The sequence below is a fragment of the Falco naumanni genome, chromosome 4, assembly GCF_017639655.2.
Source record: "Falco naumanni isolate bFalNau1 chromosome 4, bFalNau1.pat, whole genome shotgun sequence".
Taxonomy (NCBI): Eukaryota; Metazoa; Chordata; class Aves; order Falconiformes; family Falconidae; genus Falco; species Falco naumanni.
Window position 1 is genome coordinate 69,548,207 of NC_054057.1, and position 23,391 is coordinate 69,571,597.

Genomic DNA, 23,391 nt, shown 5'->3' on the forward strand with positions numbered 1-23,391 from the left:
AGGAACTAACAGAAATTGCATCAGCTATAAATATAAGTAACACATGCACTGGGGTATGTTTTTGCAGGGGGCAGGGTCATGTGCGAGTGCGATGCCAGAGGGAGGCACAGCCTTTCCCCTTTCTGATGCACATCACACCGGATGGCACAAGCAGGGAGCTGCAGGAACTGCATCTCACTCAGCGATGTCTGTACCAGCGCGATCGCAGTGTCCAAAGTGTCTTCCTCTTTGGGCGCACGCGTGGTACATTCCTGACGCTGCCATGTTAGTATGGCTGTTGAAAGAGGGCTCAAAACAGGACCTTGACACAGAAACTTTGTTACACTGGGGTTTTTGTTCGTGGGATGATTTGGTTGGTTTGTTTTTCTCAAAGAGAAATTTCAGCAGCTGAATATACCTCGGGTAGTGAAGTATGTTTTAGGAGAACACAGGGGAATATATATTTAGAAGCGTTGGAGTAGTTATTGAGTTTACGTGTATTGGCAAAGTGCAGGGTGAGACCTTTCTGATTTTTTCCTCCCACAAACTTGCCAACGAAAACTTAAAATGCAATAATTGCTAAATGCTGAACTGGTAGGATATTTTCAGACCATCCAATCCAACTGTAGACCTAACAGTGAGCATTGTCTGTCTTGATGTAGTGGAACGCTGAATAGAAATCTGATCATTTTCATGTGAAAGATGAAGAGCCTTGGTCTTAAGAGTCACATCAATATCTGGTTCTGTGAAAGCCAGATCTGTAAATAATAAATAACAAATTTCTTATAATTTCTGATTAGTTCAGCTATCCTTTCCCTGCACAAAGACTTTGCATATCACGTTTGAGATTACAGTGATACTACTTTAGAATTTTAAATAGTGATAAGATGAAGAACAAGTATCTGTGGTCCATAGCAGGTTTTGTGAAATAGATGGTGTATGCACTTTCCACAAAATAGTTTTCCGATTTAGCCAGCTGTCCAAATTGGTGAATTAGTGAGGGATTTGAAATTGTTGTTATGTACTCTGCAAAACAGTTTGATCATTCTATAGCATGAAGGTCAGTTTCAAAGGTGCTTAACTTTCCCACATCTGTTTACTTACATTTGAAAGCACCATACTAGCAATGCTTAGGTAGTCATAGCTGAGCCACTGCACCTACAAAACGGATGTTATGATAAAGCTCAGTAAAAAAGGAAGTCTGAGGGAAAAACACATTAGAAATCAGAAATATCATGTACCACAGATGCATTTTTTTCTTCATAGATGACTTGCCTATCATATGTCGGTAGATTACTCACATCAGTGCCTGCACCTGTTGTAATATTACCAGCACTTCTTTGTGGATCCACTGTGTTCCAGGTAATGGAGTTGGAAAAAATACGAACTCTGATTTACTTCCTGTGCCCGATGATGTGTATCAGCTGTACCCTGGACATAACTGATGTTGGAGCAGGTCACTTTTCTTTAAGGCCTTGAGCCCTGAAATAGAGGCATATGTTTAAAATTGACTTGTAACTAGGTAAAAGATTTGGTAGACAAATTTGTAGTGGGTTTAGTGTTCCAAGAAAGCCAAATTTAAGTATGGTGTAAATTTGGACCAAATAGAGCTGTATAGCATGGATAAGATTCCTGCCCAGAACAGGACATGCTTTTGAATGCTTTGCACGGCTTCCTAATTGTGTAAAAGGAAGCATAGTTTGAGCAAAGAACAGAAGACAGACAAGTTTTAATCTACTCAGGACCAAAAATATTGGGTCTGAAATACAGTGGTCTTGCCATGTTGTTTATAAATTGTCTCTTACATCATTTGGATGGGTAAAACTTATTAAAGATTTTTAAAGGGATCACGCGTTTAGTTTTAAGACTAACTGCGCTTTCTTGATTTTACCATTGTAAGGAAGAGAAACCAAACCAAGAACATAGCAGAGTTTTTTTACTTTCCTGTAAACATCACGCCAGTTAGGGAATTTCTCAGTGCTTTGCGCTAGTGCATTCTTAGCGGTATCCCCAGGGATAGAGGCTTAATAACATTATATCATGTGCTTAAAGTGCATTTCCATTGAAATGTGCATTTCTTGAAGTTTTCTGTTGGAATGGGCTCAGTCCTGACCCAATACACTCTCTTTCTTAATTCACACTTGTATAAAGCGTGTGGATTCTGGATGTACAGTTGCATAAATGTGTGTTTGCACACACTTACCTGCATTTTAGGGGGCAGACTAGACTAATTGGACTAAGAAACCCACATTGTTTTCTGCAGAAAGGTTTGAACTTTCTCTAGCCGTGCTCTCAGCTTACCGGGAGTATGTAGCTGTGCTACACCGTATGCCAAACGCAACCTGCTGCTGAAAGGAATATGCCACAGCACCGTTTGAGTTGGTTCAAGACTTCAGGTGGCGCAATTATGCATCTTCTAGTAAGAGATATTTTAAGAAGAGATCACATCACTGCTTACCTGGAGCTATGTGAAATTGAGGAAGACCAAAAATAAATTCAAGCTATTATAAAATAAGTCTTCGGTTAACTTTACAGTCATTTAATATTACTTGGAAAATTCAATTCATTACTTAAAGCAGGTATTTTCACATTTCCAGGGGAACTCAGTACATTTAGGATGATTTTCCATCAGTTTATATTTTCTTGTTACTTTTGCATTCTGCCATCTCTGTCCTTTGTAATTCCTGTGTAATAATACTGTATACTCTGAACAGAACTGCCATGCCACAGCCATGAAAAGTTTGTATTGAAATTCTCGATGTTTGTGTGACACATTAAAATAATGTACTTGTTTTCAGGACTTGCTATTCCCGGTCTTAATGCTTGAGCCAGAAGAGTATCCTTCCTGTACTGTAGAACAGGAAATAAGCTGGTTCCTTTTAAATTCTGAAAACAATGAAGTTTGTCCTTAGCCTAATTTTTTAGAAATTACATTCATTTTGATGTTTTGGACAATGCATTAGTTTGTTTTGCTTCCTTGTGAAATACAATGGGAACAGCATGTCATAATCATACATCCATAATAAGCTGTCAAGGCTGAATTTAAGAATGCAAATATTAAATCTTTAATGTTTTTTTTCTTGACCAGGCATCTTGACCACCTTTTGTTCAACAGATAAATTTTCACATTAGGGTAATGGCTATATGTGTCTAAACAATAATGACGCACTATGACAATTACAGAAACGAGGGGAAGGGGACAACAGAAGAAACAAATTGTTACTGGTTTTCTCCTTCTTTTTTTGTCCTGGGAACATTTAGAAAAAAGCCTTAATCTTTGAAAGTATGAGGCCTTTATGCCTATGCCCTCCCCCAGGTTTTGTGCAGTTCCTGGTATGGTATTTCATGTGTGTCACGTTGGTTGTTCTTACAGTAAGATGAGAACCTTTGTACGCTTTATTAAATGTAATGAAACATAAGAAGTTACCTCTGAAACTGTAAACCATTTTCCCAGATTTGGCAGTAGTGGATTTGTTTGGTCCTTGAAATAATTACAATAGCACATATCTAAATCAGGAAAACATTTTCTGATGTTCAGAGAGAGGTTAAGGTCTGTTCCTGATTGTATCACTTTTTGGGTGTTTTTGAATAAGCCACGTAAAATCTGGCTTCTCTTCAGTTTCTTACGTTTCATCAAGATTTATTTTAAATGTACAATAAGCCTTTATATTTTTTTAAAAAAAATCCTTAAGGAAAAAGGATCAACCAAACACATACAGCTTTTCTTTTAAAATGCTCTGCAAACCTAATTTCTATTTCAGCATAGTGCAGTCATGTAAGATTGGTTTATGATGTGTGAGAAGGCTATATATAATCATGTGTTGCAGTTCATGGTATAAAAGCATACCTCACTATGTTTTCGTGAATCTGTTATCTAAGAGTAGTTTTACAAGGGGAGTAAAAAAAATAATCCTAGATTTAGAGGTATACTTGATAACCTCTTATGAGGCCTAGCTGATGGGAAAAGTGGATGTGTGCATGAAATACAGTCCCTTTATCAGGTGTGACCAAAATGCAGCAAACCAGTATAACTAGGGACTGGAAGTAACCACTCCAAACTACGTTAACAGCAGTTGATCCTTAATGATAGGTGCCTTTGAGGTTACTGTCAGGTCTGAATAAATATAGGAAAAATATTTCTGAAGCTGAAATACTTTGTATCCTTTGGATACTACTTTTTTTTTGTACTTTCAGCAGGATAGTATGCTTACATATGAACCAAATTATTTGTTTTCTTTTGTCAGTACTTCAGCTGAGGCTACAACAAAGACGGACACGAGAACAGCTGGTGGACCAGGGCATCATGCCACGTAAGACTTACATTATTTCTAGTAATTTGTTTTACTTTGCTGTATTAATTATGAACTGAATATACAAAATAATAAAAATAAACATTTCTGTGAGAATCATTAAAAAAAATTATCATTTGAAAAAACTTGTGAGATCTTCTTGGTAATCTAAATGAGCATGAAGTAAATTCATCATCCTTACCTAAAGTTCCAGTTAAAATAGCCATTGTGATGAAAACATGAGGATTTGCAGACAAGTCTGATTCTCCTTTTATTTTTCTCTCTTTAAATTATCATTAATCTTAACTGAAATAAATTTGATTGTATAAATGAGTGGACACCAATAACAAAGCCAGCGGTCTTTGAAGAGTAGGATGGCAAGGGTTACCAAACAGAAACAAAGGACACATCGAAGTTGTGACTTAGGCCCCAACAGATGTGTCTTCTGTGTCAAATCTTGCAAGCTGTGATGTTAGAGGACATGAGGCAGTGGATTAGGCTGGGCACTGTACGCTGCGTCGTATGACCTAATGTAAGACCTAGCTTCTGTGCCTAGGCCTTTCCTTCTGAGTACGAATGCCTTTCCAACAATATGGGAAGAGGCTTTGGTTTTTTGGTTTCTTTAGAAAATTATTTTGGTTTGGGGACGTCTTTTCCAATTGCTGGAAGTTCCTTGACACATCTGGCAAGTGGTCCAAGTTGCTGTAAGAGTTTTGCATTCTTTTCCAAAACAAAGATTATATAGTGGTAAAAGTTCAATGAGTGCCTTCAGATGCTGTCTTTGGAATGTTAAGATGCTGCTGATCACCTTAGCATGAAGTGTCTCACAGGCAGCGATGTCACCAAGTTCATAAATACAGCCGGAGGTGTATTTATGATTTCAGGATTCTGTAACATTGAGCTTCTGATTCTTTGGCCTGGCTACTGACCATCCTTGAGAGCTATGCAAGAAGTTGCCAGTTCTTCAGAAAACCATTTTTATCCGTATCTCTGTTCTACCTCTGGAATTTAATTGCAGATCATACTGCTTTGACAAGCAAAAATTTGGATATTTGTTACGCTTGTATGTCTGAACACACAGCACTTGTATTTTGAAAGTAATTGGTGTGCTTTATGCAATTGCACTTTATTGCTGGCATCCATTTTCTCTATTATTGATTTCAATCTGTTAGAGATGATGGTTGTTTCAACAGCAGCACTTAACAATACCTCATACCAATTTAGCAGTCACGAGTGTCCTCCTGAATATGGATATGTAGTGGCCTAGAATTCAAATGCAGTTAATTCTTTCGTTAGAGATGTATTGGTGTTCCTCCAATGACTATGCTAATTGTTTGTACAGCATCTTCTGGCTTGTTTTGGAGATCCGCCTGGTCTCAGAATGAGGGGTGCATAGAACACATCAGGATTCCCTAAGTGGACAGTATGGGGTGATACTGGACTCAGGATATAGTTCCATGTTGTCAAAAGATTCAACTGTGGAAAGCTGAAGAAGGCTTTTCTTAAACAAAAATCCCAGCCATTGAAAACATACCGAAATTATGTCACGTTACTGTCAATAGCTCAGTGTGCACTGGTGCGTTCTAGCTTGAAAGCACAGTATCTTACAGCTCGTCTCTTCTTGAAGGTGTCTGAGTATGCAGCCGGCTTCACATTGCTTTGCTAAAGCATCTTCACCTTTCCAGCTCTGTAGTGTTGATTATCTTCAGGAACAGAATGATCCATTTCTTTTTGAGTGAAACCTGGAAAAAAACCTGTAAACTGTCAAAAAGCGTTAAAGATTTTGTTTTGCAGTACCTCATCTCTGCCAAAAGTGCCAGAAGTGTGGCAAATAAGATGGATTATGCCTGCAGCCATTTCACTTCCTTTCAACAATTCAATTGAGATGAAGCACTCTACAGTTCATATTATTTCTAGCTGAATGGTGTGTTTTACTCTTCTTGGCTATTTAGCCACTAACCACCATTCTGCTTTCATATCTGAACATTTGAGGGTTCCACAATTTTTTTTAAAAAAAATCAGCACGGATAGTTCTTAGGGAATGATCCGGTTCTCTCTAGCAAAAGCAAGTATGAGGTGTAGACAGATAGTAAATACAATGGAATAAATGAAACAGTATTTTGGGATTCTGAACCTTACCTCATAAAATTTCCACTGCAGAACAGTTTTGGTAAGTAGACCCCAGTGTATGTAGTGAAAAAGTTAATTTTTACATGGTTGTACCTGTTAAAATCAAATATTCCAGTATTCTGCGTAGGAGTGTTGCTCATCTCTGTTAAATATAAGTGAATACAACTAGCTTGAGTCAAATGTAAGCCAGGTCGGATGCAACCACAACTTTGAGATGGTGTTAAACACCCATACACACATTCTGATTAGGGTATTTATTTTGGAAATCACTTCCTGTCAATTTAACTCTTACTCTCCCTTCACAGCTTTGAAAAGTCCAGCTGCATTCCATGAGCAGATAAAGAGTCTGGAGCGAGCCAGGGTAAACCGCTTTGTGTCAACTTCTTATGAACATCTGAAAACGGATAGTTGGTTGTATGTGATACTAAACATGAAAAAATCATCACCATTACAGTAATAACATGTGCTTTTATCTTGGAAGAATCCATTAAATAAAATGTTGGTGTGAGATCTGTGAGGACCTTTATTAATTCTTCACAGATGAAGGTGGGGGGATAAGCTTACAGATGTAACGTAATACACAGCTACCTCCAGTTAAAGATTGGATACTTGGGTAAATTATGCTTGTGCAGTATTCTATATTTCTATAGAATCTGTACTATTGTGATTTTGTGTGGTGGTACGGGATCAAATCCAGAAACATTCCCAACTTGTTTGGGGGAGATAGAAATTCATGAGCGCTGCTTAACTGATGGAAAACCAAACCCCTCTGGTGCCCGTGTTCTAACAGCAGTGTCCACCCATCTGAGTGCAACTGCAAATACTTGTTGCTTGGACATCAATGATTTATCAAACTACTTTGATTCTGCTAGTAAACGGTAGTTAATGCTATTTCCTTATTTCTTTAAAGACTGAAAATTTTTTGAAGCACAAGATTCGCAGCAGGCCGGACCGGTCTGAGCTGGTCAGGATGCACATCCTCGAAGGTATGTACCCAGCTGTGTGTACCTTTTGAGCTACTGTTAGAAGGAACTTCTGTTATGCACTCAGTTTTCTAACTCAGTTGGCTTTGATATGAATTATTTCTAAAGGTTTACATGCTCTATTTTTCTACTTCTGCAGTGTCTGTTGTAATCTGTATTCTGAATATGTGTAATAATAGATACACCTATGGCAGTGAAAGTATTCTCAACTGTGTATTTATTTGCATACCTGACAGCATTGTACTTCCCCTGCCACACAGCATCACAATCAGTCTTTAATAAACCTGAGTTTTACTCTGCCTTGTTGTTTGAAACACTAGTCATTGTGAATGGGGCTGCATTACTGCATTCACCATAATCTAACCAAATACAGACATTGCCAAATAACCATCATCCAAGTAATTTAATAGCCATTAGTTTTCAAAACATGCATTTGGATACTAAACCCAGATAGGAGCTTACATGTTGATAGATCACATCCGTATTGACAGACTGTCTCCAGCTTTTCATTGAAATACAATTTTGAAGATTCAAATTTGTGCTAGAAGCTATCTGTAAAGGCAGATTTTTTAAGATGTTTGCCAAGAGAGACTCAAAAATCATTGGATTAATTAAACCTTTACCACAGCTCACACTGGTAAACCATTAGAGCAGCAAATGCTGTCTTCAGATTATAATTAGCACTTGTTGTTTTGCAGTCCCTGCTTTATTGTTGGACATTATACAAATGTTTACCAAAAGTATTACTGCTGTTAAAAAAGTGGTTATATTTATAGAAAAACACGGAGATGAACAACATCTACTCATCTTATTTTTGCTTATTAATTTGAGAATTTTCAGAAAACACTTGCCTGCTTTAGGTAGAAGTGGGATAGTTATTGCAAAAACAAGACAATGTTGTTTGTCATGAAATTGGAGAAAAGATGGAACAGAATATTTAAATAATTCTATCTTTTCAGAGACCTTTGCAGAGCCTTCACTACAAGCCACTCAGATGAAACTGAAGAGAGCTCGTCTGGCAGATGACCTGAATGAGAAGATTGCTCAGAGGCCTGGCCCTATGGAACTAGTAGAAAAAAATATTCTTCCTGTAGACTCCAGTGTTAAAGAAGCTATTATAGGCAAGTAGAAGTCCCACACCTTCTATCTGTAATCTATATGACACTTTGGAAAACAATAATTTAACTCTTGAGGTTAGCGTTCTCTAAAATAAAACATACTCAAACTTTATTGGTACTTACTATTTCAGTTTCTGAGTCCTAAATTCTGTCATCATTTAATTGAAGTTATCCTATTGTTATTCAAAACTAAGTTGGACTTATATACTTCAATACTCTCTTTGAAAAGACTTGTTTCTTAGGAATAATTTAAACATGTGGCCATTCCTCAGCCTGTCATATGTTTGTGTCTGTATGCACATTGACGGTACCTCTTAATCTCTTATTTTAATAACTTATGCTATGCACCTAGTTTTATCAGTTCCTTGAATATGATTTAATATGGCTGTCGTTATAATAAAACCACAATAAATACTTACCTACCATATGTTTAGGCTGCAGAAACCTGATCATTTTCCAGTAATTAGCTAATTCTGCCACCAATGTCTAAATTTGCGTCACTGAAAAAAAAATTGTTTTGCTTGTTTCTTTGTAAACCTTCTAGCAGTTGGACAAGAGAATTATCCCCAAGCTTTGGATGATTATTCATTTGATGAAGACAGCAGTGATGCTTTATCACCAGATCAGCCAGCCAGCCAAGAATCCCAGGGTTCAGCAGCTTCCCCGGGTGAGCCAAAACCAAGTGACTCACCATCACCAGTAACACCAAATGCTGCTACATCAGCACAGGTACAGTTTTCAAATGTTGAAACAAAATCTTCACAGTATGTTTTTTAGGTCTGACGCTGTAGAAATGGGGCATAGTTTCCCATGGAATGAATACTTTTGCTGTTGCAAAGGAGCATCTGAAACTCTATTTTCTGTTTGGGAGTGTACAGGCTAGAACCTTGGCTTAGCTGTTGGCAGTAATAAAATTTCCATAGACTGTAGTTGCAATAAAGCCATAAAATCACTGAAATTTGTTATGGCCCATAGAAGATCTACAGCTTTCCCAAAGTTGTTTAAAAGGTCATATCCGTGGTTTGCTCCAGCTGTTATTGATTACTTAATGTCTGTCTTCATTCTGGGCAAGGTCTTGAACTCATTGAGAATTAGACTTAGCTGAAACAACAACAGTTGACGTCAGTCCGTTATCCCTGGAAAAGTCCGTAAAAAAAATAAGGTTTCCCACATAATTTAAACGTTCTCTCCTGTAGTTTCAAATACTGCCTAAGAAATTTGCTGTTTAAGAATATAAAATAACTTTAATGTTGATTTATAGTTTTTAGTATTTTCTTGAGTTCCTTACAAAGAAAGTCACTAAATCTGCAGTGGCAGACAAAATGTTGTCTTTTTAATAGAGCACTTGAATATGTATTTAAAGAACAGTGGATTTGAATGAAAACACTTGACTGAAATGAGTTTTGCAAGAGAGCTCTTCTTACAGTAGTTTCGTTTTGTGATTTAAAATGGGCAGTAACATTGCCTACCCTATCTTTAAACACATTATAAAAGTGCTGATGTAAAAAATTTGCAAAAACAGTAATGAAACAAACATCATGTACTAGAAATTAATTTATCTTTTGTTAGCTACTGAAAACCCAGGATTATATGCATAATCATACAGTTATCTGGATGCTTCCAGATATCTTGTGCGGCGCTTGCTTCACAGGTCTTTATCTTTGAGTTACTCAGCGAGTTTATTCATTAATGATATATATGCATTTATTTAAAGGTTACTATGTTTAGCTTAAATAGATTGTTTATGATGTTTTCTGTCATGCCTCAGCTATTAATTTTAAACTCACTAACTTAAGCCCAGTTAAAAGGAGAAGGTTTTGCTTTTAACTAGATTTCTGCAGCTTTCATGGAACAACTTCTCTACACACAGAAAGAGCCCCACATTAAGGCTCCAGTGGCAGGAAAGCCAAGCAAAGTCATCACATGTTGTCTGATGGCAACTAGCTTGAACACTCAGCAAACTCCAAACTAGCCAGATTTAACGGTACTCATCCCCACTCATTAACAGCTTGTTCATTTGAGACTGACAGAGCTGAGTAAATGACAGATTGTGCTTATATTCTGAGTTATACTTGCCTAGAGGAACCATTAGTTTTTGTTCATGTGTTGAAATGAAGAGTAACAAAAGTTTTGCCTTCTATCAATGCTGAATTTGTTGCTGAATCCAATTTACACGTCTGCTGAGCCATTGTGTGTGCTAGAAAAAAAACTCCTTGAGCCTGAACTACTGTTTCTGCCAGTAAGCCCACTTCCTGTTGTGCATAAATGAAAGCAGCTGTATTGTCACGGAAAAGTAATTTATGTTTCAGATTGTAAACATGGATAGAATGGTAAAATGCATCACTTCGGTAAATTATTTAGTGGAAAGACTTGGGGTTTCGTCACAGTATTATATATATGAAATGACTTACCAATAATCTGTTAAAGGATAGTGCACTCAGCTTTGCGTACTTGGTACTGATATACCACACATTTGTATGCAAACACAGAAATGTGAGTAATGGTGTCATTTTTGTTTGATTAGCTGAAATGTTTTATATTAATTTGAGGAGAAAGTCTGAATTTGATGGAAATTCAAAAGCTTTAGGACTTCATCTTACTTCATTTCATGCAAGTCTGTACCTGGTAAGAACAAGATGTTCTGGCCTGTATAATGCAAACGTTAAAACTCTTTATTTTAAAAGAATTTAAGAGTGTATCAAAATGTGGCCAATGTGTGAATGGTACTACTACAAATGTGTAATATTCTTGAGGTTAATGTTGGTCAACTGTAATCTATAACAGATCTTTTTCAGGAGGACTTCTTAAGAGTTTTCCTTCATCACTTTCTCTACTACACAAAGGAGGAAACGATGCTTAACTTTGCAGTTCAAATTATTTTCATGCTTGTCTTTTTATTAAGCTTTCTTTTAGAAAATGCGTTTATTTATATATTCAAACTCTCAGAGGATTCATAGCAAATCCAAAACAATGCTGAACACAATGCACGGCACATCTGGATTTTTTCGCTGTTCCCTAACATACAGATTTGAGATGTGAATTAGGTTTCATGTCGAGAGAATGTAATTTTTGTTGCATAAATTGAAAGCAAACCACATGAAATCAGATACCCAAGTAAAGAGTTAGGTTCCTAATGGAGAGGTAAATAAAAATACTCAAAGCAATACATGCCAAAAGCTTTTCAAGTAGGAAGCATAAGATAGATGGGTGATTGCAGCAACAGAGCACTTGATTGAAAAAGCACTTCAGATAGAACTTCAGTCCTTTGCTTATGGATTTCATAATGTATTATAGCCACTTCTGTGCACAGATGTAAAATGCGAAGTTGCTCTTCTGCAGAATAAACCAGATGTTTACCTTGTTGTTCCTTTTGAAATAAGGAATAACAGCACAGCATGTCTCTACAGGAGATGTGTCTGAGAAATTGCTCCTTTGTTCTTTTAATTTCCTTTGGCAAATTTTAGGTTTTATTACAACATAAAATACAAAGAATGTTTTGAAAATAGCAGAGTGCAGCCAGAGTTCTTTTTGAGGGTTCCTCCTCCACACGTTTCCAGGCCTCAGAGGGTGTAACATAACTTTGAGAACTTCCAGCTCGCATTGACTGATGACGTAAAACTTGCTTTAACCTGATGTATTTGCATCTGTTAAGGATTAGGCACACTACTCTGAACAGATCAAATTGTGGTGGTCACAATTCTGCAGACATTAAACAGCTATCTTCAAAACAGCTGAAGTATTTTGCTTGATGAGACAGAATATAATGACTGTTTTCCTAATATATTCACTGCTGCTTGTTGACCTGCTAGGTGCTTGTTTGCAGTTAGAAGAAAAGGTGCAGAAATCATATTATTGGTAACTTGAAATAGAGTATCTGTTCAAAGGAAATAATGTTTACATTATTTTACAAAGTAATCAAGTTAAGGAGTCGTAACCTGTTAATTTCTTTTTTGAATTTAAAAATGTATCAAGTAAATGATAGCACAGTTCATTGCTTCATCTCGTACTTGTGGGTAAAATTGGGAAGTCTGTAAAAAGTTTTGTATTTAATGTAGCTATTAATCCTTTGTAGTTTAGGGTAACAACTAATGGAAGGAAAAAGTAGTTTACTCTGTGGCAAGAGGAGAATATTTAACACCATGATTTTCAAGCCATAGGAATTACAGAGGTGGGGTTGTGGGGTTTTGTTTGGGTCTGGACTTTTGTTTGTTTGTTTGGGTTTGGTTTTTTGTTTTGTTGTTGTTTTTTTTAAAGTTACTAACTCCTTTCCATTTTGAAGAGTTTTGTTGTGCTGTCATTACAGAGGTGCTTTCATAGCCTGTAAAGGGTTGCTAAATAGTATGTTTGAAGTCAAGTTATCTGTTTGGGTTCAAAAAGGATTAGAATGGTGAAGGGTGAAAGAATAAGTAATGAGTAAGCTGAAGTATCAAACATTTAAAATGTTTTTTAGATGGGGCTTCAGGAAAAGAAAATATAAAACCCAGCAAAAATCAAGAGATCACTAGAGTTTGCCTGTGCTTTACGGTAATACTGTACATGGTACACTGATTCAGAGACAAACTAAGAGCTTTTTAAAATGTTACTGGTATAACCAGAATAAGCTTTTTAAACTTGATAGCAACAGGAGTGCAGCATGCTTGGAATACAGCATCCAGAACCCTTTTTTAAAAAGTAAGTCCCTCTGAAGTCCTCTGCCAATTCTTATGCAAGTCCGGCAAGTAACAGATACTGTGTAGATAGCGGATGCTTTCCAGAGCAAACACTTCGAAAGTTGGATATAAAAATAGAGGCATTTATATCTTTAGCCTGCCACCATAAACTGACACAACCCCAAGACAGGCATGTGCACAACGTTTCAGTGACTAGGCATGGCATACTAAATCCTGCAATTTACAAAAGCAGCATCAGGAGCTTTGCCTCTGGATGGCTGCACTGCAGAAGGATCGAAACCACTATACAGTTTAGGTAAGTTACAGTGAGCTAGCTATAGCTGCCTGTTGGCAACTGACAGCTGAGAACACAGCAAAATGTATAAAAGAAATACAGGGATAGAAGGGAAAATAATTATAATTTAATTGTAAGCAAAAGTCAGGGAGCTTGGTGCGTGCAGACTGGCAGCTTGATAATTGCTATCCCAGCAATACAAAAGAACCAGGACATGAAGTTGCAAATTGTGTAGCAAGTGTTTTTAGCAAACCGATTTAAGTCCTTTGTGATCCAATCTTCATGGAAGAATAGTAGAGCACAGGAAGAAATGAATCAGGGAGAAGTACCCATCTGACTTAAGTAGAAGGCAGGAGTTCATAATGTATTCTGAATATCAGCATTACTGATAGGAATATAAGGGAAATGGATGGGCTTTTTATAAAGGGATGTTGTACTAGGTGATCTGGTTGCTTTCTTAACTAATGGAGGTGATCTCATCTGTCTGGATTTAATACTGTATGATACTAAACACTAACAAAAGTGGCAAAGATGGAGATTAGCAGAGATAAGACAGAAAGGGAAGTATTGGGTTGAAAGGAAGTTGGTACCAGTGCTCTGCAGGAGTTGACTTGGGGACATCCTCTTTTCATAAGAATGGGTCACATAACAGAAGTGGGAAGGCATTCAGTACAGTTGGACTGTTGTTATGCAGAAAGAACTGGTTGATTTGGCTTTTAGGAGAAAAATTGAATTCCAATAGAATGGAATAGTTCTTAGAAAAAAACACCTCTCCTTCCCATGAAGGAGGTGTGGAAACCTGGGGACAGACTCAAGAGAGAAGTGAGGAGGAAGACAGGTGGGGTACAGTGGTCAGCAGCAGCACTGAAGTGGCTGAGCTACTGTGTGCTTCCTCTGTTAAATTGCAAGTATGTTAGAAGAGATGATGCCAGTAGAAACGTTAATGACACTGTAAGGATCCAGTGAGACCCCATATGGAATATTCTATACATTTCCAGTTACTTATATCCAAGGAAAGACTAATGAAAACTGTAACACAAACAGGAAAGGATGATCAGAGAATGAAAAATCTCTTTTATGAGAAAAGAATAAAAATTCATTTCTGCGGCTAGAAAAATGAGGGCTGAGATCTGTTGCTGTGCAGAGTCTATATCCCATCAGAGGGATATTTAGTACAGAAGGAAATCGGTTTTAAATCAGAAAACAATTTTGGCACAGAAAAAATCGCTATGGCAAAGTTAAGCCCAGTGAAGTTTGGTTATTATGTATGAAAACTTTTGGGAATCTCCTGGTAGGCATAGTGGTGCCAGGATAAGAATAATAACAAAAGAAGTCCTGAGCGTATATGGAATTTAATAAGTTTACAGAAGAAATTATACACATGGTGTTTGTAACAGCAGGGGAACAAACTCAGTAAAGTTCAGGCTACTGGATTGTACTACATGGTAATGTGCTAGTGGTCAAATACAGAAGAAACATACTTGCTGGCACAGTCAGAGGTGTGGTTGCCACAAAAATACTGTAGGAAGCTGTCTCTTCAAAGGCATCTGCTCTGCCGCTCCATGATCATCCTGAGACCCAAAGTTCATTTTCCTAGGTTGATGTTTGACCTTCGTGAAAGAGGCTTTTTCTGGCAGTAGTAGTTTGTGTGATAAAATTCTCTTTATCTATGTGTACACAAGATTCTGACTTCACAGGCAGAAAATACTGAAGGCCTCAATTCTATAGTAATAAAGCAGCGTTTTCTGTTATTTCAGTAGGCTGCCTCAGTATATATATAGTGTGTCTAGAGTCAGATTTTAATGCTCCTTCAAGCAGAGTAATAACAAATGGTATTATCTCTGCTAATGATGCATTCCATTCTGCCTTTAATTATTTTCTAACCCTTATGTCTCCTTTTATTTAGAATTAATACAACTTTGTTTGAACATTTTTTCTTTATTTAGACGCATATACATTCAAATCCATGATTATTTGGTTCAAGAAGCCTTCATACATGAAACTTGTTAACACTTAACAAGAAAATAAATGTATTTGACGCAATCTTTTCCTGTAATTCTGACTGACTACCTTGAAGAGAAGATTTCTTTTGTATTCTTATGCCAGGAGCAAAAGTACTTTAATGACAGCTGTTAGTTCTACGAGTATTTTGCAATTGCAAAGTTAAGAACTGGCATCAATCAGTCAGTTAATCTGATTCCAGGCTACCAACCAGAGACAAATACATGTTAAAGTAAAATGTTCCTGACTTGAATCAGTGAAGTTACTTCTGAAGGCCCTTCCAGCTCTTTTTTTATGATTTTGTAAGAAAGACAGGGAAAAAAAATTGCTTTCATGACATTTCTTTTTTTGCTTTCATGTATGTTAAAAGGAGGAAAGAATTCTGCAAATTAAAGCAACAATGGAAGAGTTAGGAAAACAAAGCCCTTTCAGAGAGCTTTTCTTTTTATGTCGTTACAAGTACTTTTTGGTTATCATTGCTTTTACCTGCAGAAAAAAGAACAATAATAAGAAATAAGTTAGTGTTGGAAAAATCTTTATTATGATACGCTACAAAAATTGATATTAAAATCAATTACTGTTTCACTTTGGTGAAACTAGAAGTAAATCCTTTCTTAGTAAAACCAGCTTTTGGATACATTTACATGCAGTAGTTAAAATACAAACTAAGGAGTCAAGAAAGAAACCAGTTTATCTTATTCGCTATATTTGAAGTGTGCCAAAATGTGCCTTGATAGAAAACTTGTAGACATGTACATTTTGTGAATTTGACGTGACGGTGAATTGTCTTAACTTTTTCACATTTTTTCAGTTATTCGAATGGTGGATGTTTTTAATGTTTCTCTTTTTCCTTATATTTTTTTTAATACTAGTATCCACCTTTAACCTCTCCAGTTCCTGAATTTCTCAAAACTCCCTCTACAATTGAACAGCATGTTACACGTTCTACTGCTACAACCACCCTGACCACAAATACTGTTTCTGCAGCAAAGCCTGGGCCAACATTAGTAAAGGTAGGTATCTGTAATAACAGTGTCTGAGGACTATGTTCTTAATCTGTGTCCTTTTCCAATGTTATATTTAATGAAAAAACCCACAAGTAACGTTATAGCGCCTAAAACTAACAACAACTTCTATCAGTCTTCAGGAAAACGTACTAGGTTGTTGACTGAAAGCTTCTGTATGTTAAAATCAACGATTAACACTTGCAGGGACTGGGTCATTATTTCAAGAGGTCCTTCCTTACGGTACAGTTGACAGAAGTTTTCAAGCAGAATTATGCATTGCATTGCTATGGAAGTTTTTAAGAAATAAGGGTAACAGATTTTTGCAATACTAAGCTTTTACTTTCTATTGGTGAAAGCAATAATTATCTTTTTTAATCTAGTTTTGTATGGAGAATAATTTAATAGGAACAGAGGCAATCGCATTCATAGTCTACCTATAACCAAACTGGGAAACAGCATTGCTCCTTTTCTGCAACTGTTTTCTTAGTTTCTTTATTGTATAAGTAGAACACAAGGTGTGAGAGATGCTACTGTATCCTTGTAATGGAATACCAGAATAACATACTCAGTTCTCTCATCTGCACTGACCTAGCCAGCAGTATGAAAAAGTTTTTAAAATACAATTAGAGAGAGGGTTGTGTTGGAAGATGTCTGTATTTCAACAACATCGCCAAAGGTCTTCAGCTGTGTAATGATATGTAGATTTCTGCCCAACTACAGGAAATTAGTTTTTGGTTAAATTTACAAGGATGGCCTCTAATAGTCAATTTCTGGTAGAAATTTGGCTGTATCCAGTGAAATCACTGGACTCGCACCAGCTTACTTAATGCAGGACATTAATGACAAATTCCAATATCCCCCAAAACCAGGCTATCTGTGTAATAAATGTGCATGGATCAACACAGGACTTCTGCTTTGGTACCTTCTGTATGACTAGGTAACTGCCTTTGACTTTTCACTGAAAATAATTTCAAAGAGCTTGTAAAGGAAGAGTTCTAACACACGAGCAGGTATCACTAATAAGGATACTGCTGAAAGTTTCAGAAGAGTAATCCTGTAATTTATAGGAATGCCTGTCCCTGATTTTATCTAGACCTGTAAGTACTTGTGACCTGCAGGTGTTTACAGACAGACTTTTAAGTACAAGCTTTTACCTGTACAAATTTCTAAGTGTTTTTGAACTTACCTGTTTAAGAAGAATGCATCTTTGCAGTGACGGCTCATACCCAGCAGAATCCCTTAACTTCATTTGCACCATCCATTAAGAAAACATTCACAAACTGTGAATTGATGACCCTTTCTTGTGCAAAGTAGAAGCCAGCTGGAGTACATTAACTTTTCAAGGATGGTAAGCAATTCCTTTGGGCAGGTTTGCAGGGATAATTGTGTTCAGCAACTCTGCAGTCAATACACTCCTGTATGCTTTGTCTTTCTACCTTGCATAACTGCTTGTAAATGAGATGTTGGTTATAGTTGTTTCAATGTTTTCCATCCGTAAACAGCAAAGCCACCCAAAGAATCCAAATGATAAGCATCGGAGCAAGAAATGTAAAGAACCTAAGCCAAGGGTGAAAAAATTGAAGTATCATCAATATATTCCACCTGATCAGAAAGGTGAGAAAAATGAGCCACAGATGGACTCCAACTATGCTCGGCTACTGCAACAGCAGCAACTGTTTTTGCAGCTGCAGATCCTGAGCCAACAGCAACAACACTACAACTACCAGACAATTCTGCCAGCACCGCTGAAGTATGTGAAGCATTGTTTGTGTCCTTTAAAGAAAAGATACATACATCAGTTATAGAATTAGTATATAATTATTCTAATTAGCTTTAGAAGTAAACATATTTTACAAATGTTAAGAGACAACTGGAACCCAAGAAAACTTAAATGGCCACCTGCATCACTGTGGGTGTATTATTTGCCTCATTTAACGAGGTGATGAGGTGGTTCTCTTGTTAAAATACTCCTGAAGTCTGATAAGTCTTTAAGTGGTCCTAGTTATTTTTATTATTGATGTGGAAACAGAACTTCCTACCTGTCACATGCATTTTTCCAACCCAGATGCATATTTGAAACTCAAAAGCATTTATAAAAAAGCAGGGAAATTTTGACTCCATTTTCACTCAAATAGGACATAGGTAGGCAGAGCAGAAGAGAAGCTTACAGGTGATGGCTTTTACAAAGGCAGGTACTACTGTTGTGTTTTTATTGTCTTTTTACGTCAGTTTCACAGACCACATTTTTGCAGTTTAAAAATAAGAATAAACAGGTTTTTTAAATTAGGTAGTATTTGCATAATGTTTATACCCTCATCTCTAATGCTTATAGGAGTTCTTGATCAGTGTTGATCTTTAGCACTTTTAACAGAGAGAGGTATGCTTTCTGACTATAGGTAGAAGCAGCCAGAAAAATAAATCTTTGAAGAATTGCCAGCACTCTATAGCAGCATGAGAAGCTGACTATCTACAAAGTTTCATTCTTACTGTCTTAAGACCAATCTTTTCCTAGAAGTGCTTATAGTGTAACATGCCACAGCCACACAACCCTAAATTCAAGTAACTTTCATCTGGTTTTTTGTTGGTTTTTTTTTTTTAAATAATAGTTTTCACTGAGTTATTTTTCCTCAGCAAGTGAGGCTAGAAAAGTTAAAGGTACCATCTGTGGTTATATTTATAATTACCATGTATCCTAACATTTGGATAGCGATGTTTCTGCCTGCTTACCCACACTTCTTATGTTCCATTTACTGACCTTTCAGAAACATTTCTTCATAAATCAGTTGAACAAAATAAAAGAGCTGACTTATGGTCCCTAGTGTAAATGATGGCATTTTAAATTTTTTTACAATTATTTTGAGATCCTTTTATGAGAGTCGTCTTACGAGTACAGCTGGTAACAATGCATCATCTTCATAGTAAACTGCCTTCACATCGGTCCCTATTATATATGAACACTGGATATGTCTGTAGGGTTGAAACATAAGAGTTCAATATCGTGGGGGTTTTTATTGATGACAAACAAAAAACTAACTAGTTGCCCTAGCTGATGATTAATTTGTACAAACCGATTCTGCAGTCCATAGTATTCTTCAGGGATACCATGACAGTAATGAAAATTATGAAGCATAAATTAGTACACTTAACTGAAGAGAAAATAAAATGTCAACATACGAATCTGTTATGTTTTCCTCTGTTCTGTTTTACTAAAAATACTTAATGGTTAAATGTCTTATGTTGAATATGTATTTGTAAAATAAGTTAGTTTGTTCATTAACTTGATAGACACTAGATTCAGAATCACAGCTTCTTGACTGAAAACAGAATATATTTAGCATTGACATTTTTGTCCCCCTTTTTCCTATCACTTGAAGGCCACTGAATGACAAACAGAGTAACAATGGGAATACGCCACTGAATACTTTGAACAACAGTACACCGACATCAGCTGCCAGCTCACCGAGACAGAATAGTAATATTCCTAACCGGAAACCAGGACCTCTACCTTCAAGCTTGGATGACTTGAAGGTAAAAAATAAGAGGGATTTGTCTATTCCTGTGCATCACTATAGATCATAACTTGCAAATTTTTACTGTCAAGAATAAGCTCAGATATTATTTACCAATGAAAACTTTACTTTCCTCTTACCTGCTTGGCATAATGTTGGCAAAGTTTTCATACACGAGTCTTCTGGGCTTGAATACTTGTTTTGATTTAGCCTCCTCACATGCCTGTGTTGTAGAAATGCCATTTCTTTCCCAAAGAATTAGAAGAGGAAGAATGATTTCAGACAGATTGTTGTAGGTACCTAATTTGATACTTGGGGTAAACTGTTGAGGTGCACTTCATGTGAAGTTTTAGCCCAGGCTGGTTTAAACACTGCAACAGTAAGTTCCTCATGACAAGTTTAGTCTATCAGTGAAGAGGTTTAGTTAAGCAGTATAAATTAAAAGATGCCCTAATAATAACATATTCAGAGAGCTCACTGCTATAAATACAACAGAGACATAACACTAACAAAACAGAAAATAAAGGGTCTTTCCAGAATTCAACGCATCATCTGAAAATGAACACTGAATTTTATAAAAGCTTCTTATCAATAACCGCGTAAACTCTGTTTTTGAACTGTAACATGAAGGTATTACATAGGATTTTCTTCCTTCAGAAATACCGTAACAGGAATTAATACCATGAGGGACGTAAGGAGCGTTCCTCTGAGCAGCCCGGGGGTGTTCAGGGGGCGAGTACAGGAGTGTGCAGCCGCCCTCTCGTGGGCAGTTGGATCCCCTCGCCCTTCCTTTAGCCAGCGCCGGGTTTCGGAAGGATGGCACTGATTTTTTTTTTTTAGACTTGAAGGGATAAAAAAAGAGATTTCGGAAGATCAGATTCTCAAAACAGGAATGTGGTGTTGCCAGTTAAAGCCAGTCTTTTAATATGAAACAAGTCTATAAAATTCAACTCAAACAACAGCATCTGAAGTAAGCTTTTCAAACATTTAAGTTACTAACTATTAACTTTTTAATATATTTCATTTATTATCTGAATTTGTGCTTTGCAGTGATTAAAGCTGTTCACTTATCCATTTTTGCATAATGTATCGGTATTCCTGCTAATGTGGTAACAATAACATAAGCTAGGCTTGCAGACCTGGTGGTGGTGGTTTTAACACTGAAAATTCTAAATCAGTTCTGATAAAGAATTCAGAAATGCATTGTCGAAAAACAGAAAAACTGGAGTGTGCTCTCAAGCAAGTGTAGAGGTTACCAGACTGGGGGAAACAGCTGATAATCGTTGTTAGGTAGGCAGCTGCTTAACAAAAAATTGCTGTATTTCTTAGAAATGTTAAATGGATTGCTGTGACTTCTCATCACTTCCAAATCATGAAGACCTATAATTTAAAATTCTAGACTGGCAATGTACTGAAACATTACTGAGGTCACTATTCTATTTGTTTAGAGGTAGCTCTAACATACGTATGGTCCAAACACTCTACAGATCGATGTGGCGTATGTATATCATAAAAAGAAGCCATTCATTGTGACTGTTCTTTTTTAATTGATATTTTAAAGCACAGAATTAATTTACACCTAACACTTTTGCACTCCACTTCGTAATCTTACTGGAAAATTGAGACGTTTTATTATAAGAAATGTGGTTAATTTTGACTGCTTACACTTTTTATGTTTGTAAAAGAAACCCAGATGGCACCTAGCTGTAACTGTTCCGTTGCTAATTGGAGAGTGAGCCTTTTGTGTTTGACAGGTCTATTGAATCACCCAAATGATCTGAAAAAAATTCTCAGAAATACATCTGTCTGTCTTGGTGGTGTAACAAAGGGGTTCAGCGTGCTAGCATTCAGTGCTTTTATCTGCACGGCTGCCGTTGTCTACATGTTTGCTTCAGAAGTTTTCAGCCCAGAACTGGAGCTGTATGTTCATTTTCCCGTTTTGCATATTTATGAAAAATTATCATAACTTTGTTACTATTCATTATACAACAACCGAACACTACTAAGATTTTGGCCACTTAAAACAGTGAAAGTAAGTAGTAGGTCATAGAAATGTGGTCACGGATCGTGCATGCTGCCAGAACTCAGAGGCCTAATAACCGGCGAATATGCCAGAAATATCTATTATTAAGATTTAATAAGGTTGAATGTATATAAATAAGGTTTTTAATATTTTATTTTTTTACTATTGTGCTTTATTTTATTGTAGGTTGCAGAGCTTAAAATGGAGTTGAAATTGAGGGGATTACCAGTGTCTGGAACAAAAACAGATCTTATTGAGCGTCTGAAAACCTATCAAGATCTTAATAACAATGGGGTTGCTACTAGTAGCTCAGTTACAGTAACCACTTCTGCTGGGGCCACAGGTAACACTGGGGAAGCGACTGTGGCATTTCCTGTTGCAACACTAAATAAACCAGTGGCTAATACAGTATCCAGCTTTCCTCCAGAAAAAACGTCTACTGGACCTGGCTGCAAAGTAGTAAATACTGAAAACATAAGCTCTCCTTTGCCTATATCTCCCTCTCCTTCAGAACAATCTAGTCTAGGCACAGATGATACTAGTATGGCAGATACTTTCACAGAAATGATGACAATGATGTCACCATCCCAGTTCTTAACTACTTCACCACTAAGAGCAAATATGAGTGATGATAATCAGAATCGCAGTAGTGGAAACATCTCAACCATGGAGTTTGATGTAGCAGAGAAGGATCGCAAGCTTCAAGAAAAAGAAAAGCAGATTGAAGAGCTCAAAAGGAAGCTGGAACAAGAGCAAAAACTTGTGGAAGTACTGAAAATGCAACTTGAGGTTGAAAAACGGCAACAGCAACAGTCTCAGACTTCTAGTAATTCAGCTGCTTTGGAACAGACACAATTCAGTGCTGCTATCAAAGATGAAAAAGCTCTTACTGACTGCTCTAGTGCAAGTCAATCTGTACCTGTAGCTAGTCATTCCTTAGGACAATCGGTATATACTAGCGGCCAGAATCCAGTTGCCAAAAAGGCAGTTGTTATCAAGCAGGAGATACCTGTGGCCAAAGCTGAACCTCAAAATGCCATTTCTCAATTTTATGTTAATCCACAGAGGCAGCCACAAACGGCAGTTGTTGCCCAACCTCAAGCTTTATTAACTACCCAAGGAACTGCACAGCTGCTCCTTCCATTATCTATCCAGGGACCAAATTCTACCACTGCAGTACAGCTGCCAGTTGGAAATATTAAGTTGCAGGTAAGGGTGCTTTTATTTTTCATCATGGAAACTGCATGGCACTATTTGCATGTTTTAGTATAAACAGGTAAATGTGCTGCTTGTAACATTAACTTAAAAATCAGGCTTACACTGTTTCTGCTTTAGGAAAAAGAGTAGAAAAATGTAAGAACCAGTCTCTTTGTAACAACTTCTACTACTTGCTTTCTTTGTGACTTTC

The 23,391-nt window shown here is 36.9% G+C and overlaps 1 protein-coding gene and 3 long non-coding RNA genes across 12 annotated transcripts in view; 1 reads left to right on the forward strand and 3 right to left on the reverse strand.

Annotated features, from left to right (window-relative positions):
- Positions 1–23,391, forward strand: part of MRTFB (myocardin related transcription factor B) — an 85,312-nt gene that overhangs the window by 48,232 nt on the left and 13,689 nt on the right. For 5 of the 8 annotated variants that reach the window (XR_005827321.1, XM_040589882.1, XM_040589888.1 and 2 more), the window contains 9 exons: positions 4,224–4,289; positions 6,704–6,759; positions 7,309–7,384; positions 8,341–8,502; positions 9,044–9,228; positions 16,317–16,457; positions 17,954–18,201; positions 19,826–19,979; positions 22,170–23,192. Coding sequence is in view for 7 of the 8 variants with exons in the window: in XM_040589882.1 (XP_040445816.1) it covers positions 4,224–4,289; positions 6,704–6,759; positions 7,309–7,384; positions 8,341–8,502; positions 9,044–9,228; positions 16,317–16,457; positions 17,954–18,201; positions 19,826–19,979; positions 22,170–23,192 (2,111 nt within the window). In the remaining variant the exon portion in view is untranslated. Of the gene's footprint in view, positions 1–4,223; positions 4,290–6,703; positions 6,760–7,308; positions 7,385–8,340; positions 8,503–9,043; positions 9,229–9,651; positions 10,739–16,316; positions 16,458–17,953; positions 18,202–19,825; positions 19,980–22,169; positions 23,193–23,391 lie in introns of those variants that run through there. The other 3 variants (XM_040589884.1, XM_040589886.1, XM_040589889.1) reach the window with 2 other exon arrangements.
- LOC121086318 lies at positions 407–4,214 on the reverse strand. The gene is made up of 2 exons (XR_005827332.1): positions 1,084–4,214; positions 407–737 (listed from the first exon to the last, which is right to left on the reverse strand). It is a non-coding gene; the product is annotated as an uncharacterized LOC121086318 (long non-coding RNA).
- LOC121086313 lies at positions 14,782–17,906 on the reverse strand. Its single transcript, XR_005827322.1, has 2 exons — positions 17,638–17,906; positions 14,782–15,930 (listed from the first exon to the last, which is right to left on the reverse strand). It is a non-coding gene; the product is annotated as an uncharacterized LOC121086313 (long non-coding RNA).
- LOC121086315 overlaps positions 17,921–23,391 on the reverse strand; it is a 29,644-nt gene continuing 24,173 nt past the window's right edge. The window contains exons 5-6 of one of the 2 annotated variants that reach the window (XR_005827327.1): positions 20,642–20,801; positions 17,921–18,008 (exon numbers count right to left, since the gene is read on the reverse strand). This is a non-coding gene — a long non-coding RNA (uncharacterized LOC121086315). The remainder of the gene's footprint in view (positions 18,009–20,641; positions 20,802–23,391) is intronic. The other variant, XR_005827325.1, reaches the window with a different exon arrangement.